The 13,781-nt window shown below is 39.3% G+C and overlaps 1 protein-coding gene and 3 non-coding genes across 7 annotated transcripts in view; all 4 read left to right on the top strand.

Annotated features, from left to right (window-relative positions):
* eif4g1a (eukaryotic translation initiation factor 4 gamma, 1a) overlaps positions 1-13,299 on the top strand; it is a 43,858-nt gene extending 30,559 nt beyond the window's left edge. For all 4 annotated transcript variants that reach the window (XM_051697292.1, XM_051697294.1, XM_051697293.1 and 1 more), the window contains 16 exons: positions 266-412; positions 502-738; positions 1,231-1,335; positions 4,089-4,358; positions 4,524-4,632; positions 4,997-5,108; positions 5,246-5,505; positions 5,629-5,756; positions 7,513-7,685; positions 8,880-9,005; positions 9,141-9,222; positions 9,308-9,406; positions 9,682-9,816; positions 9,946-10,027; positions 10,131-10,271; positions 12,102-13,299. In XM_051697292.1, coding sequence (XP_051553252.1) covers positions 266-412; positions 502-738; positions 1,231-1,335; positions 4,089-4,358; positions 4,524-4,632; positions 4,997-5,108; positions 5,246-5,505; positions 5,629-5,756; positions 7,513-7,685; positions 8,880-9,005; positions 9,141-9,222; positions 9,308-9,406; positions 9,682-9,816; positions 9,946-10,027; positions 10,131-10,271; positions 12,102-12,286 — 2,391 coding nt within the window. In that variant the 3' untranslated portion in view covers positions 12,287-13,299. The remainder of the gene's footprint in view (positions 1-265; positions 413-501; positions 739-1,230; positions 1,336-4,088; positions 4,359-4,523; positions 4,633-4,996; positions 5,109-5,245; positions 5,506-5,628; positions 5,757-7,512; positions 7,686-8,879; positions 9,006-9,140; positions 9,223-9,307; positions 9,407-9,681; positions 9,817-9,945; positions 10,028-10,130; positions 10,272-12,101) is intronic.
* LOC127441732 (small nucleolar RNA SNORD66) lies at positions 16-89 on the top strand. Its single transcript, XR_007897394.1, has one exon. It is a non-coding gene; the product is annotated as a small nucleolar RNA SNORD66 (small nucleolar RNA).
* On the top strand, positions 5,816-5,891 carry LOC127441730 (small nucleolar RNA SNORD66). Its single transcript, XR_007897392.1, has one exon. It is a non-coding gene; the product is annotated as a small nucleolar RNA SNORD66 (small nucleolar RNA).
* Positions 7,757-7,832, top strand: LOC127441731 (small nucleolar RNA SNORD66). Its single transcript, XR_007897393.1, has one exon. It is a non-coding gene; the product is annotated as a small nucleolar RNA SNORD66 (small nucleolar RNA).
* Positions 13,300-13,781: the final 482 nt, after the last annotated feature.

The following is a 13,781-nucleotide window of genomic DNA, read 5'->3' as shown; positions in this document are numbered from 1 at the left end:
CATCTATCTGTATTGCTCTACTGATCTCTGTATTGTGCCACATGTCTGGGCCACTGACTCTACAGTGATGGGATTGAGGAACTGAGGAGCTCTTCTGGATGTTCTCTTCTGTATGCCCCCCCCCCCCCCCCCAACCTCTACTGTCCAATTACTAATTGAGAAACAGGAGAAATAATTATTGCTGAGCTTCTGATTTGTTGTCTTGCCATCCATGAAACAAATGTTTAGCACTCTTTTTAAAGTAATTTATTTGTCTGTCTTTCAGCTTAAAGTCCCCACTACAGACAAACCGGGAGTCACTGTAAATTTCCGTAAACTGCTGCTCAATCGTTGTCAGAAGGAGTTTGAAAAGGATAAGGATGATGACGAGATCTTTGAGCAGAAACAGAAAGAGCTGGATGCTGCCACTGAGGTAACATGTTGCCATATATTTGTAAATTATTTCGTACACATCTTAGAGTTGAAATAGTTTTATTGAAAGCATTTTGATTTTCACCATAGGGAGAGGAACGTCAGCGCCTCAAAGAAGAGCTGGAGGAAGCTAAGGACAAGGCACGCAGACGGTCACTTGGCAACATCAAGTTCATAGGAGAACTGTTCAAGCTGAAAATGCTGACAGAGCCCATCATGCACGACTGTATCGTGAAGCTCCTGAAGAACCATGATGAGGAGAGCTTAGAGTGCCTCTGCAGACTGCTGTCCACCATTGGCAAAGACCTAGACTTTGAGAAGGCCAAGGTACAGTAGAAACGTTAATCTAGTTAATAGTTAACGTACATTTTTATTGCCTGTTTTAATGTTGTCCTTTTAAAAAAAAAAGCATTATAGAACTAGACTCACATTATCAGAAGCAACACAAATTTGCTGCAGCTTTATTAGTTGCTTATAAAAGGCATGGAAATGCTAGAGGGATTCTTCTGTGACTGCTTATTTGGCAATACAGGTTAATAAAGTCTAAGAGTGCCCCTTATCAAGATTTGCGAAAACGGTATGGTATTTTTCAGTGCTTTTTGCGACACTACTGGAAATAATGGAAACTTATGTTTGGGACTAGATTCCATTTCACTTTGAAATGCGTTCTAGAGGATGTGTCCTTTTAGACATAAGTGATTTGAAAGTCTCACTCTCCTTACTGCCAGCCATTTTCATTTGCTATACTCAATCACAATCTCACATACTATATCACAATCAGATTTAAAGTCATTCTTTTGTGTGTGTGTGTGTGTGCAGCCTCGTATGGATCAGTACTTCAACCAGATGGGGAAGATCATTAAAGAAAAGAAGACGTCTTCTAGAATACGCTTTATGCTTCAGGATGTTTTGGACCTCCGACAGGTAACGTGTTTTAGTAAATTAACAGGGTCTAATGGAGCTTTCACATGAGAGATTTGACAAGTTCTGCATTTTAATTTCTAGAATTTTGGCTGTTTTCACTAGGGGTGTGCACGAGTAATAGAGTACTCTAGCTGGTGCAGAAACTGTAGTATTAAACACTACTAAAATATTGCAAATTAATTTTTCTTTCCACATTTCCCTGCCATGAGCAGCGCTGAATTACACTCGCCGTTTTCCCCCTCACAAAATCTTGCAGTTACAATTTAGTCAACTTGTGGCCGCTGTGGGTACGTGTGGTGTTGAGTTGGGATGCCACGGTGTGAGTTTTTGACGGTGAGATTACTGTCTGAGGAAAAAATCGCGGTTAACCAATTTTACGATTATTTGCACAATTTCTTATTATACAACAGCACTGATGCAAAAAAATTTACATTTATGCATTTGGCAGACGCTTTTATCCAAAGCGACTTACAGTGCCCTTATTACAGGGACAATCCCTCTGGAGCAACCTGAAGTTAAGTGCCTTGGTCAAGGATGCAATGGTGATGGCTGTGGGGATTGAACTGGCAACCTTCTACTTACCAGTTCAGTGCTTTAGTCCACTACACCACCACCACTCCAAGAAATGCATATCATACATCTTAATGGATGTTTTTTGGGGGAATATGTGGACGCTGGTAAATACACAAAAAATAAATAGGAGGTATATAATAACAGACATTCCAATCTAGGGCACGACACTGCTTTTATGCACATCCTGAGCTCAGTGATGTGCTTCAATATAACCAGAGTGCTTCAAATGTGTGTAAAAGCAAGATTACTGTGGGTGCGCATGTAGCCTAGTTGAAACCATCTAACAGTTTTTGCTCTAGCACCCAACAATCAATGGATGTAGAAAGGAAGTCCCGCCTTACAGGTAAAAGAGCCAATCACCTTTTAGGTACAGACATCGCCTGTCGAGCATGCGCGTTTCTCAGTGTAATCTGAGGTAAATCAGCACAGTTTATGATACCAGTGTTGTCAGATTTTACTGCCGATTTGAAATATGTTGTTTAAACGAAAGCTTGGCAAACAGGTTTTGACATTTTGTGTTCCCCCATTCAAGTAGATAGAAGCTGCACTGTCATAACTGGAAATAGCCTCCCGGGAGTGTTCCAAATATGTCCGCCAGTGAACTGACTTGCTAGAAAGACTTTGCTGATAGTAACTACATGGAGTGCACTGCGAGCTGTCAGCATGCTTAAACATTACAAAAAGTTGCATCTTTTAATTCATCACTTTAAAATCACCACAGCTAAAATTGTTGTTGAACAACTAGTGGATCATCCTGTCTCATTTGTAGGATGTGTTTCTTTCTATGACTTCTGTCTGCATAATTTACATCCGCCGTCTTCAGTCAGTCATTTAAATGCTCCCAAACAGCCACTTTTTTTTGGTGGATATGAGTCTGGTAGATCAAATTCCTCTGTTATATTTTGGAGTTTGTGTGTTTAAGCTCCAGTTTCACTTGAATTGAAAGTTCACCTTCAGTCTGCGACACCTGGCTAAGCACCATGCGGCCACTGTCTGTAACCATAACAGCTCCAGTACCCACACATGCACAAGAGTTTTTCACGTTTAGGCTTAACAAATCTTATGAATAATGGCGTCTGTGCTTCTAAAGCAAAGCCAAGTTATATTACAAACCAATACTTCGCATTGAATTCTGCTCTTTGTATTTGGTTCTTGTTGGAGTAATGCAAACCAACAGATGAGGATCTACTTTTATTGGTGGAAAGAAAACGCGAAGCGAACTATGAAGCTGATTAAACCGGTATTTGTGAATGTATGCATTTTAGAAAAAGCCAACGTCCACCACTTGTTTTTCTGAATAATTACATGTGAAATGATAAAAATATTTGAGCCTTTATGTAGTCTGAGTTAATGTATATGCATTACTCTAATACCATCAGTATTGGTTTCTGTGTAAGTATTTTTTACTTTTATTTTTAAATCTTTTTTTGTTTTCCAATTTTATTAATACATTGTTCATTAAATTTTTTCACAAAATAAACGCATAGTTTGTTGAAGTTCTTATTTTGAAACCATTCTTGGTCAATTTTATTAAAATGTAAGATTTGCATACATGTTGTGTTATTTAATGCGTTTTAATTTACAAGTAATCGATTACTTGTAGTCAAGTATTCTAATCCACAAAAAACAAAACTAAAATGCCCATGCCTAGTTCTCACTCATTGTTTGATTGCTTGGTCCAAACAAGTGTTCCATTCTGTGTCCTGCCTCGTGATCTCTTTTCACATTGTACTTTTCTGGTCTGAAGCGTGTATCAACATTAGTACTAGCGGCAGCTGTTTATCACTGTAGCTAGATAACGACTCGATCTGTTTTATTCACATTTTGGTCCCCTTGTTTGCATTGCAAAGTTGCAAAGAATGCAAGCTGCTCTCTGAAGGCCATTTATTCAGAGACAGGCAGCTATGAGAAACACATACTACAATAGGTGTAATAGGGAGCGTGCAAAGATTCAAATGATTTCATCAGTAACTGTTCACTTTCGTTATTTAGGGCAGATTGCATTTATACAAACTGCAAACTTTCACACAAATTGATGGCATACTGACCCTGTCTGCACCAGAAGCTGTAGTGTGAAAGCGGCCTTAATCTACAAAAGAAAACATTTATTCGTTATGCACTCACTCCTTCCTGTCCTTTTATTTCTTGCTCCTTAACTGTCTGCGTACTGTCTCACACAGAACAACTGGGTTCCCAGGAGAGGAGATCAGGGTCCTAAGACCATTGATCAAATCCATAAAGAGGCTGAGCTGGAAGAACACAGAGAGCAGATCAAAGTACAGCAACAACTGCTGTCTAAGAAAGACTCGAGTCAGGGTCGAGGGGGCCGTGGCGGGCCGCACTCCTCTGGGGGCCGTGGTAGCCAAACACAGGATGAGGGCTGGAACATAGTGCCTATTACCACCAAGAACAGACCGATTGACACCAGCCGCCTCAGCAAAATTACAAAGGTAAAGCCTTTTTTTTTTTTTTTTAAGATCTCAAAGGTAATTTTGAGACCAGACATTTATAATTTAGCATTTGAAAGCGAATAGCTTGCATGGCATGACTTTCAAACTACAGAAGTTTGAATGATGTGCTTGCTTAACCACATTTGCCATCTTGTCTCACTGCAGCCTGGTGATTTCAACAACCAGCTTCTGGCTCCAGGAGGAAAGGGCACATGGGGCAGCTGGGGCAAAGGGAGCAGTGGAGGTACTGGAGCAAAGTCCACTGGAGATCAAGGTGAGTAGTCACCCAGTCTTATTTAACTTGGAACAAGCACAGCACACAGAAGCCCAGCTCTTTATTCATGTCATATAGGGTTGATAATTTGAAGCTTTTTTCACTGATGTAAGACTTCTCATTTGTTTATGAATAATTTCAACTTCTGGTTTGCACGTATTAATTTACTTGATTATCCAAAAATAGGCTTTGCTGCATGGTTAGAAGTTAACCATTTGAGTTTCCAGCATTAATATATTCAATCGTGATATTTATATTGTTACTCTGTGAAAGATTTTGGTCGTCATGCACTCAACTGTTGTCATAATTTTGTTGATTCTTCATGGTAATTGCAAGTCTAATGTTGTCCTCTTATCTGTTGCAGACCAGGGAAGACCTGCCACTAGCACACTCAACCGCTTCTCTGCTTTGCAGCAGTCTGGACCCTCTTCATCTTCCTCTTCCTCACTGGACTCTGATCGTAGAGTGCCTCAAAGGTAAGATTATAAAGAGCTCTTGTTGCACTCTTGGCACAAAGAACAGTTGACTTCAGTGTTACATGATAGTAATTCTAATGTTATCGTGTCTGTTTTTGACTTTCCATTCTTGTTTTTCATGTGCATCTGCTACACAGAAGTAGCTCCAGTAGGGACAGAAGCGACAGAGATCGCGGCGACAGAGATCGTTTCGAGCGCTTCGATAGTAGGCGTGAGGACCGGGAAAGAGGCCTGGACAGACCTCGTCCGTCTCTCACCAAACGCAGCTTTAGCCGTGAAAATGAAGAGCGTAGAAGAGGTGACAGCCGTGGACCGCCGGATTCCATACGCCGTGTGTCCAGCATGACGGAAAACCGCGACAGAGGTAGTCGTGAACGGGAAAGAAGCAAAGAGACTGGTGAGTCAACAGCCTTGAAGAACTGTCCTCATCTGCACCACCAGTGTAGAAGATGAGTTGTTAGCATATGAGAAATAGAGGTTTACAAATTTATTCCATTACGGATTTGTTGGTTTTTCTCAGTGAAACCCATGGCGGCTCCTCCTCCTCCTCCACCACCTGCTCAAACAAAACCAGCCCTGAGTGAGGACGAGCTGGACAAGAAATCCAAATCCATCATTGAAGAGTATCTCCACATCAGTGACATGAAGGTATGGACATTCAGACAGTCTTCATCCTGAAGGAGTAGTCATTCTTAAAGTATACTATGCTCCGCTGATGACCTCTATTTTGTGCCACGTGTCTGGGCCACTGATCTATGCTGATGGGATTGAGGAACTGAGGAGCTATTACATACAAATCTTAGAAATAGACATTTTTCTGTAATTGTTTTGTTGAGTATTCTAACAGTAAAAAAACAATCGATCACTCAATCTAAAATTTATTAAAAAAATAAATACAAGTATAACCCTTAAATAATATTAAATTGTTTTATTCATAAAGTTATATGGTTATACACAATATAAACTTCAACGACCTATACTTCTGAAAACGTTTTACTAGTCGACTAGTTAGTTGCAGAACGAGTACTCGTTAGTCCCTTGCTCGTGCAGATCAGTAAGGAATCTTAAATCTTTAAAGGTGCACTCAGTAATTTTTTCCTCATTACAACATTTTTACTAAAGAAATGAATTGCCATTTTGAAACATGATAAAATCATGACCACTCGCTTGAGATAAAGACTCAAGTCATATCAGTAACCTTACAAAGGCTGTTTTGTTCTCCATGGAGAGGGTCTCCTCATGGGGGCTACCATTTTAGAATCACATGACCAGCCGAATACTACTCAACTGCCCTGTTATTGGACACTTTCACTCTTGGATTAAATTAATCATGGCTGACTGTGAATAGTGAATTTCTACAATGGCATCTGTAACTGAAAACTATTGCGTTTAAATGATGCTGAATACGCACCACTAGGTGTCACTGTAAGGCCAAGACGACATGAACAAAAACAGACTGTGCACCTTTAAAGGAATAGTTCACCCAAAAATGCAAATTTGCTAATAATTTACTCGCCCTCAGGCCATCCAAGATGTATCTGACCTTCTTTCTTCATCAGAACAGGATTAAAGATTTTTAGGAAAGTATCCCAGGTTTTTAGCTTCATCCAATGCAAATGAATGGACACCAATTTTTGATGGTCCAAAAAGCATATTTAGGCAGCATCAAAGTAATTCACATGACTCCAGTCGATTAAGTAATGTTTTCTGAAGGTAATCAATACGTTTGTGTGAAAAACAAATCACTAATTAAAACATTTTTAAACTTTAAAGCGGCGCTTCCGCCAGCTCTCTGTAGCTGTTTGAATTGACCTAACTCTCGTGTTAAGTACGTTCCTCTGTGGTAAACCGAGTCGAACTTCTGAATTCTCGTGTGAACGCGCCAACGTGACGATGTCACGCGACAGCAGTGGGAGGCATTGTTTACAGAAAGTGATTTTTAAAAAAAAATTTTTTTTTATAGTTAATTAAATTTTAATTAGCGATTCGTTTTTCACCTAAATGTATCGATTAACTTCAGAAGACATTACTTAATCGACTGGAGTCATGTGAATTACTTTGATGCTGCCTAAATATGCTTTTTGGACCATCAAAAATTGGTGTCCATTCATTTGCATTGGATGAAGCTAAAAACCTGGGATACTTTCCTAAAAATCTTTAATCCTGTTCTGATGAAGAAAGAAGGTCATGTACATCTTGGATGGCCTGAGGGCGAGTAAATTATCAGCTAATTTTCATTTTTGGGTGAACTTTTAATTGTTTATTACTTTCAACTCATTGATCCAATAGTATAACATTTAAGAGTTTTAAGATCAGTATCCATTGTTAAATAAGTGTGTATTTAACACTACTGTTAACACACTGACTACTTCCACTGACTCTGTTCTCATGTTACGGTCTATAGGAGGCATTACAGTGTGTGCAAGAGCTGAACAGTGCACCTATGCTCTTCGTGTTCGTACGGAATGGTGTGGAATCCACACTGGAGCGCAGCACCATCGCTAGAGAGCACATAGGTCAGCTGTTTCAGAAGCTCGTTAGCGAAGGAATACTACCTGCTGACCAGTACAATAAGGGGTAAGTTAATCACCAGCAGTCGCTATGTATTTCAGTCATGGGAATATACACGTGAAGATTGTAACCTCCTGTTGCACTGATGACATATGTTTTGTGCCACGTTTCTGGACCACTGACCAACAATGATGGAATTGAGGAACTGAGGAACACAGATGATAGTGCATGGTTTTTAGTGGTTGTCAGGGAAGCCAGCATTAAATCAGAATTGACCCCATTAACTTTATTAATACTTGTTCTTAGCATCATTATATGGATCAGCCTTACAATTATTTGCAAAAAAAAAAAAAAAAAAATTTTAATCATTCATCAAAATGTAATCCGGCTTACATCATCAAGACCACTTAGTTTACCAGCCAATGTGTTCCAATGATGTTTTAAGTGGGGAGTAGTTCTTAACTGACTGCAATTAAGGACTGCAAACTCCAGTATGGAACATCCACTTTTTGCGAGCCAATCAATTCCAGATGGACACAATGGGTGCTTCTCAAATGGAAAGCTGCTGCCTAGTTAGGCTGTGTCCTTCCTAGACCAGTCCATCTGAGGCTGTAGGCTAGACTTCTCAGCATTCAGTGCTAGAATGAGATGGTCTAGTAATCTGCAAATTCTATTTGCTGCAAATGCAAATAAAAACTTGGAGAGAGGGTCAAAAATGTTTCCAAACGGTCACAACTCATTTTCCACCCTCTTTTTTTTTTTTTAAAACATTTGTATAATTTGGTACATGTGCAAATAATTGTGGGTGATTGAAGGTCATGAAGGATGCACGTGATGCATCCTCCAAAATATGACAAACGAAGGCTGCAAAACGAGGCTGCCTTCCAAGGGTCCTCACAATTGAGATGGCCTTCACCATCGACGATGCTTGATGATGTGGCAACCGAGATATCCAGCCTAACGAGGCTGCAGCCTTCTGATTGAGAAGCACCCTATGATGTCCCACACTAATTTTTGTCTCACTGAATATCCTGTTTTACTCATGCATCACTTTACAGTAGTAAAATGGGTTGCAAATGTTGCTTCATGTTGACTTTTAAAGTTTTTCAGAATATGAAATATGACAGCTGTCATGATAGAACAGGCATTAAATTGTCTTCAAGGGTTTAATGTTCATGCTTGAGGCTTAATGATTTCCGCATTGTGGTGTCTATGCAGATCGGCATTCATGGTTTTAATGACTTATATTGCCCACTCTAGGCTACAGGAGATTCTGGAAATAGCAGATGACATGGCCATCGACATTCCTCACATTTGGCACTATTTGGCTGAGATCATCACACCCATGTTGCAAAAGGGGGGCATCCCCATGGGCCAGCTTTTCAGGTTAGACAGTGCCTTTCTGAGGTTTAATTTGAAACAGAGTTGCAGATACCCAAATGCAAAGACCATAATCCATGCAAGCAAAATAATTAAGACATGTACACACAGTCTGAGCTTTTTAAATCATCCTTTTCACAGGGAGGTGTCCAAACCTCTTCTGCCTATGGGAAAAGCTGCCGTCCTGCTTGTGGAAATACTTAACATTCTCTGCAAAGGACTAGTGAGTTTAATGCTGTTAAATATTTATTAAAAATGACTTGCGGATTCTACAGTTTGAGTTTTTCCTGAATTGTTTTTTAATATAGAGTCACAAAAAGGCTGGGGCAGTGTGGTTGGAGGCAGGACTCTGCTGGAAAGACTTTCTGCCGGAGGATGAGGATGTCAATAAATTTGTTACAGAGAAGGTACTAAAAGCTGTTTAAGTATGTATTAGTCTGTAGTGATCTGAGTGCAGTCTTTTGTTCTTGAATATATATTATGCACGGTGTCTTTATGGGCACAAGGATTTTTTTAAGTGTCATGTTGTTCCAAGCTCATATGTCTGTCTTCCATGGAACACACAAAGAGGTGTTATGCAGAATGTTAGGGACTGACAGTGCAAAGTCAACATTCATCAAAATTTGGACCATCATGAGAGTGAGATTTGGGTGAACCAACCCTTAAGATGTTCTATTTGCAGAAGATGGAGTTTACCCTGGGTGAAGAGTCTGAAATGCCCAATAAGAAAGAGCTGACTGCAGAGGAGCTGAGTAAACATTTGGACAGGTTGTTACAGGATAATGCCAACAACCAGAGGATCAATGACTGGGTAGAGGTGAGTGCATGAGCTTGAACTAAAGTTCAAGGCTCTTTAATCAAACTTTAGTGTATCGGAACATCCTACTTTAAAGCTACCCAAGTTATCTGTGTGGGATGTGGACTGAATGGCATTTTCTTTTCAAAGGCCAACTTGGAAGAGAAGCAAATAAACTCCAATCAGTTTGTACGGGCCTTAATGATGGCTGTATGTCAATCTTCCATTATATGTGAGTGAATCTGCTAGACCTTCTGTTGACTTAAGTTCTGAACTTTTACTGACCTGTACCTGGTTTTAATTGCATTGCATTGTGCATTAATAAACTTGTAAAGGTGAGAACCCCTACAAAGTGGATGTGGAGCAGATTAATTTAAGGTCTAAGCTGCTGCACAAATACCTGTCCGATGAATCGAAGGAGCTGCAGGCACTCTACGCTCTCCAAGCTCTCATGGTGCAGATGGAGCAGCCGGCCAGTGAGTTCCTTTTTTTTGTTTTTATTTCACCTGTAGTCAGATGTGTAGATTCACTTAAAGTCTTTCCATGGCTATTCCAGTGTTATGGACGTGACATTTGCAGTGAAAACTTGTAATTTAACAAGTACTCACTTCCAGTATGTCGAACCTTTTTGATGTTCAATCAGTCTTGACAAAAAAAAAAATCCATTTAAGATTGGAAAATGAACTTGCATTACGGAAATGATCTTGAAATACGGATGTGACAAATGTACACATTTTTGGGAGACCAAACACTTTGTAAAAATCTTGTGACTTGAAATGCACAGTCCAAAAATAAAATGTAGAAGGGTTGGCAGTCCTAAGAACATGTAATATTTATTCATTGTCGTTTTCACTTAAATGGGGGAAAACCACCATTAATGGACGTGACAGTTGTGAAAGCAACACTTACATGATGAGGTAAAACCATCCAAAACGCTTTGAAACCTGCAGACTTTGACCTCTGCTTTCACCAGTTCGGTCAGCGCTGGGTGAGTGAGTGGCAAGTTCTAGCAGGTGTGTGCACCACACGCTGAGCAACGCAGCAATGTTGGATGTTTTTCATTTTACAATTGAAATCACAAAGTTTGCCAAAATTCTCTTTCCAAATTTTGGCTATAAATAAAGCAAGCTTGAAACACGTCACCGATTGAAGTGATTTAAATTGTCAGCAAAGTCGGAATCATTGTGGAAAAAGAATGAGCAATGAATGTTTGATATTCTCATTGATGTCCATATGATTTGATATAAAGTGTCTGTAACTGTCAAATCTGAAATGCATTAGTATGGGTGTTCAAAGTAAAAAAAGGGAGACCATTAGGGATGAGACAATATGGTTATCTCCTGATTCTACGATAGGTTCATGATTCGATATCTTGATTTGATATATAAAACAAGTATGGCTGAATTTATTTTATGAAAAATGTTTGCGCAAAATGCACATTATTTTTCTCATCAAATCAAGTTCTTTAATGCACAATATAAATGCTCAAAGATTGCAGTTGTTATGGTTTAATTTCTCAAGTTTCTCTAGTTACAGTAAACAACTGCCGATTGTTCTCCCGATGATCGGACCGCGGTTCGGACCGATGTGAACCGAGACCAGCGAGTGCAGGGGGAGGGGGGAGAAAGCGAACTCTGGTTCGGTCCAAGCAATTGAACCAAGTGTGAAAGCACCCTCATATATTTTCACTATAAGAAAAGATCACAGAAAAATAAGCTTTCAAGAAGTGTTAGATTCGGGATAATTGTATTTTAGTAGAATTGCCTAGTATACGTCTAGTATCATAAAACAGCAGGCGAAAAATACCCGAATGACCTACTACACACAGCGAGATTCTTAAGTGTGCACCCACACTTCACTTTCCCATAATACAGAATTGAAAAACAAACAAACAAAAAATGGCAGAAAACTTCAAGTTGGTGGCTCTTTTTATCTCTTAAGTGCTATATATATATATATATATACATACACCAAAAACGTTGGTCCTTATGATAAAATCATACTTACAATATGTAGTATATATGTAGTGTTATAACACTTATAATGCACAGTCTTGTTATTTCTTTTGAAAATTAGAAATTTGTCTAGTTATGCTCAGTTTCTAAGCTTTTTCATCTTCTAGAAATTGCAATTTGTGAATGAAATCTGTATCAAATTCATTTAGATCGTCCGTATCCAATAATCACAAATTCAGAGTAATGTCATAAAATCATTGGTTAAAAGATGCGAGAACACTTTAAAAAAATCCTCCACAGTAAAACCTGTTATTGAAGGTTTAGCTGAGTTATTTGTCTCTCTCTTACTAGATTTACTGCGCATGTTCTTCGACGCCCTGTACGATGAGGATGTGATCAAAGAGGAGACCTTCTACAAATGGGAGTCCAGTAAAGACACTGCGGAGCAGCTTGGAAAGGGTGTGGCCCTGAAATCTGTCACTGCCTTCTTCACCTGGTTACGGGAGGCCGAGGATGAGTCTGACAACAACAGCTAATCCTGAACCGCGGTGGCCCATGTAGCACTGGAGAGGAACCAGTGCCAAAGACTAATGAGAGGAGGATATCTGGCAACCAAGTTGAACTTGATCCTCATGAAGCCAGTCTTATCTGAGCAGGGTGGCTCTTGACAGATACAAACTACAATCATTTTTCAGTCATTTCTTTTGCTCTATATCTCTTGTGCGAATGTCCACCAAAAACAAAATAAAATGTAAAAAAAAAAAAAAGATTTCTGCAGGACTGCTTAAACGTGCTAACAATTCATCATTTATATTTTATGAGAAACTGAAAAACAGTACAAACCAACGCTGCTCTTTCATGTTAATATTGATTTATATGCAACGTGGTTTGACAGACCAGACGTGGCGTCATATATTATATGTAGAGGGTATGATGGTGATCATGTCCTTTAGGTTTGTAACGTCAGATCAGACATTGGAGCTCTTGCATAAGGAATTTGTTTTCTTTCAAGTGCGTGCGAGAGGATTCATGTTTTTAAATCCACAAAGATAAAGGTATATGAGCGTAGTATTTGCTGAATTCTCAAATGGATGGATGAAATTTGAGTAGCGTCTATATTTCCCCCTTTTTTGCTTCCTGTGTATTCTAGTAAGGGGTGGACCTGTTGAACTTCAGGATGATACTGGATGAACTTTGACCTTTTTGACCTTTCGTGCTGCTGGAAGAGGAGGGAAGGTCCAACATGCTTCCTAACTAAGCCATCCGTGTCCTGCCTCTTACCCCACACTTTTGCATCTTGCTTCTCTTGAAGAACTGATCAGGGTCTTCATGGAAGCCCTGCTTGAGCAAGCCTGCGGTGGATTTTTAAAGACAAATCGTTAAAACTTGAAGCATATAGAAAAATCAACTTGATGAAATGACAGTAATGATCCTAAAGCCTTTTCTACTTGCAGAGTGGAAACACATTTCAGGAGCGTTCTGTACATATAAATGGAGATGTTTTCTTGTTTTTGTTTTATTTTCAGACATTAAAAGTGAAAAAATCTGATGTAATGCCATTTATTTTTTTCCAACAGAAATGGCAGTATCCCTGTATTTAAGATTTGTTTTCTTCCAGATGGTAAAAGGTGCTTGGATCCATTGATTAGTTTTATTGAACAAATTTGTAAATATTTTTTGCTCATTATTTAAGGAATTAATGCTTTTGCATCAAACTGGAAATGTTGGAGAGATGAAACATTGCAAATAATAAAAGACTATCAAGTTGTTAAATAGAGTGTGCTTGAGGGATGTGAAGTCTTGGGGCAGGAGTGTTCCTTGACTACTCTGGAAATGGAAACCGGTGTAGTCTGCTTTCCATTTGGCGTACTGCACCTTAGTGCTTTCATGCTGTAGTGAGCCTTTCTACCAGACGTGGCCGCCATACAGATCTAGAAATAATTTGGGCAGTAATGTTTTCCTTGGTTGGCAGAAGGAAAATGTGTATGTGATAAGGACTTTAATGGTGTTTACATTGTAAACATTGTGTAG

This window comes from Myxocyprinus asiaticus, chromosome 5, assembly GCF_019703515.2.
Source record: "Myxocyprinus asiaticus isolate MX2 ecotype Aquarium Trade chromosome 5, UBuf_Myxa_2, whole genome shotgun sequence".
Taxonomy (NCBI): Eukaryota; Metazoa; Chordata; class Actinopteri; order Cypriniformes; family Catostomidae; genus Myxocyprinus; species Myxocyprinus asiaticus.
This window is presented reverse-complemented; position numbering and strand designations above follow the sequence as displayed.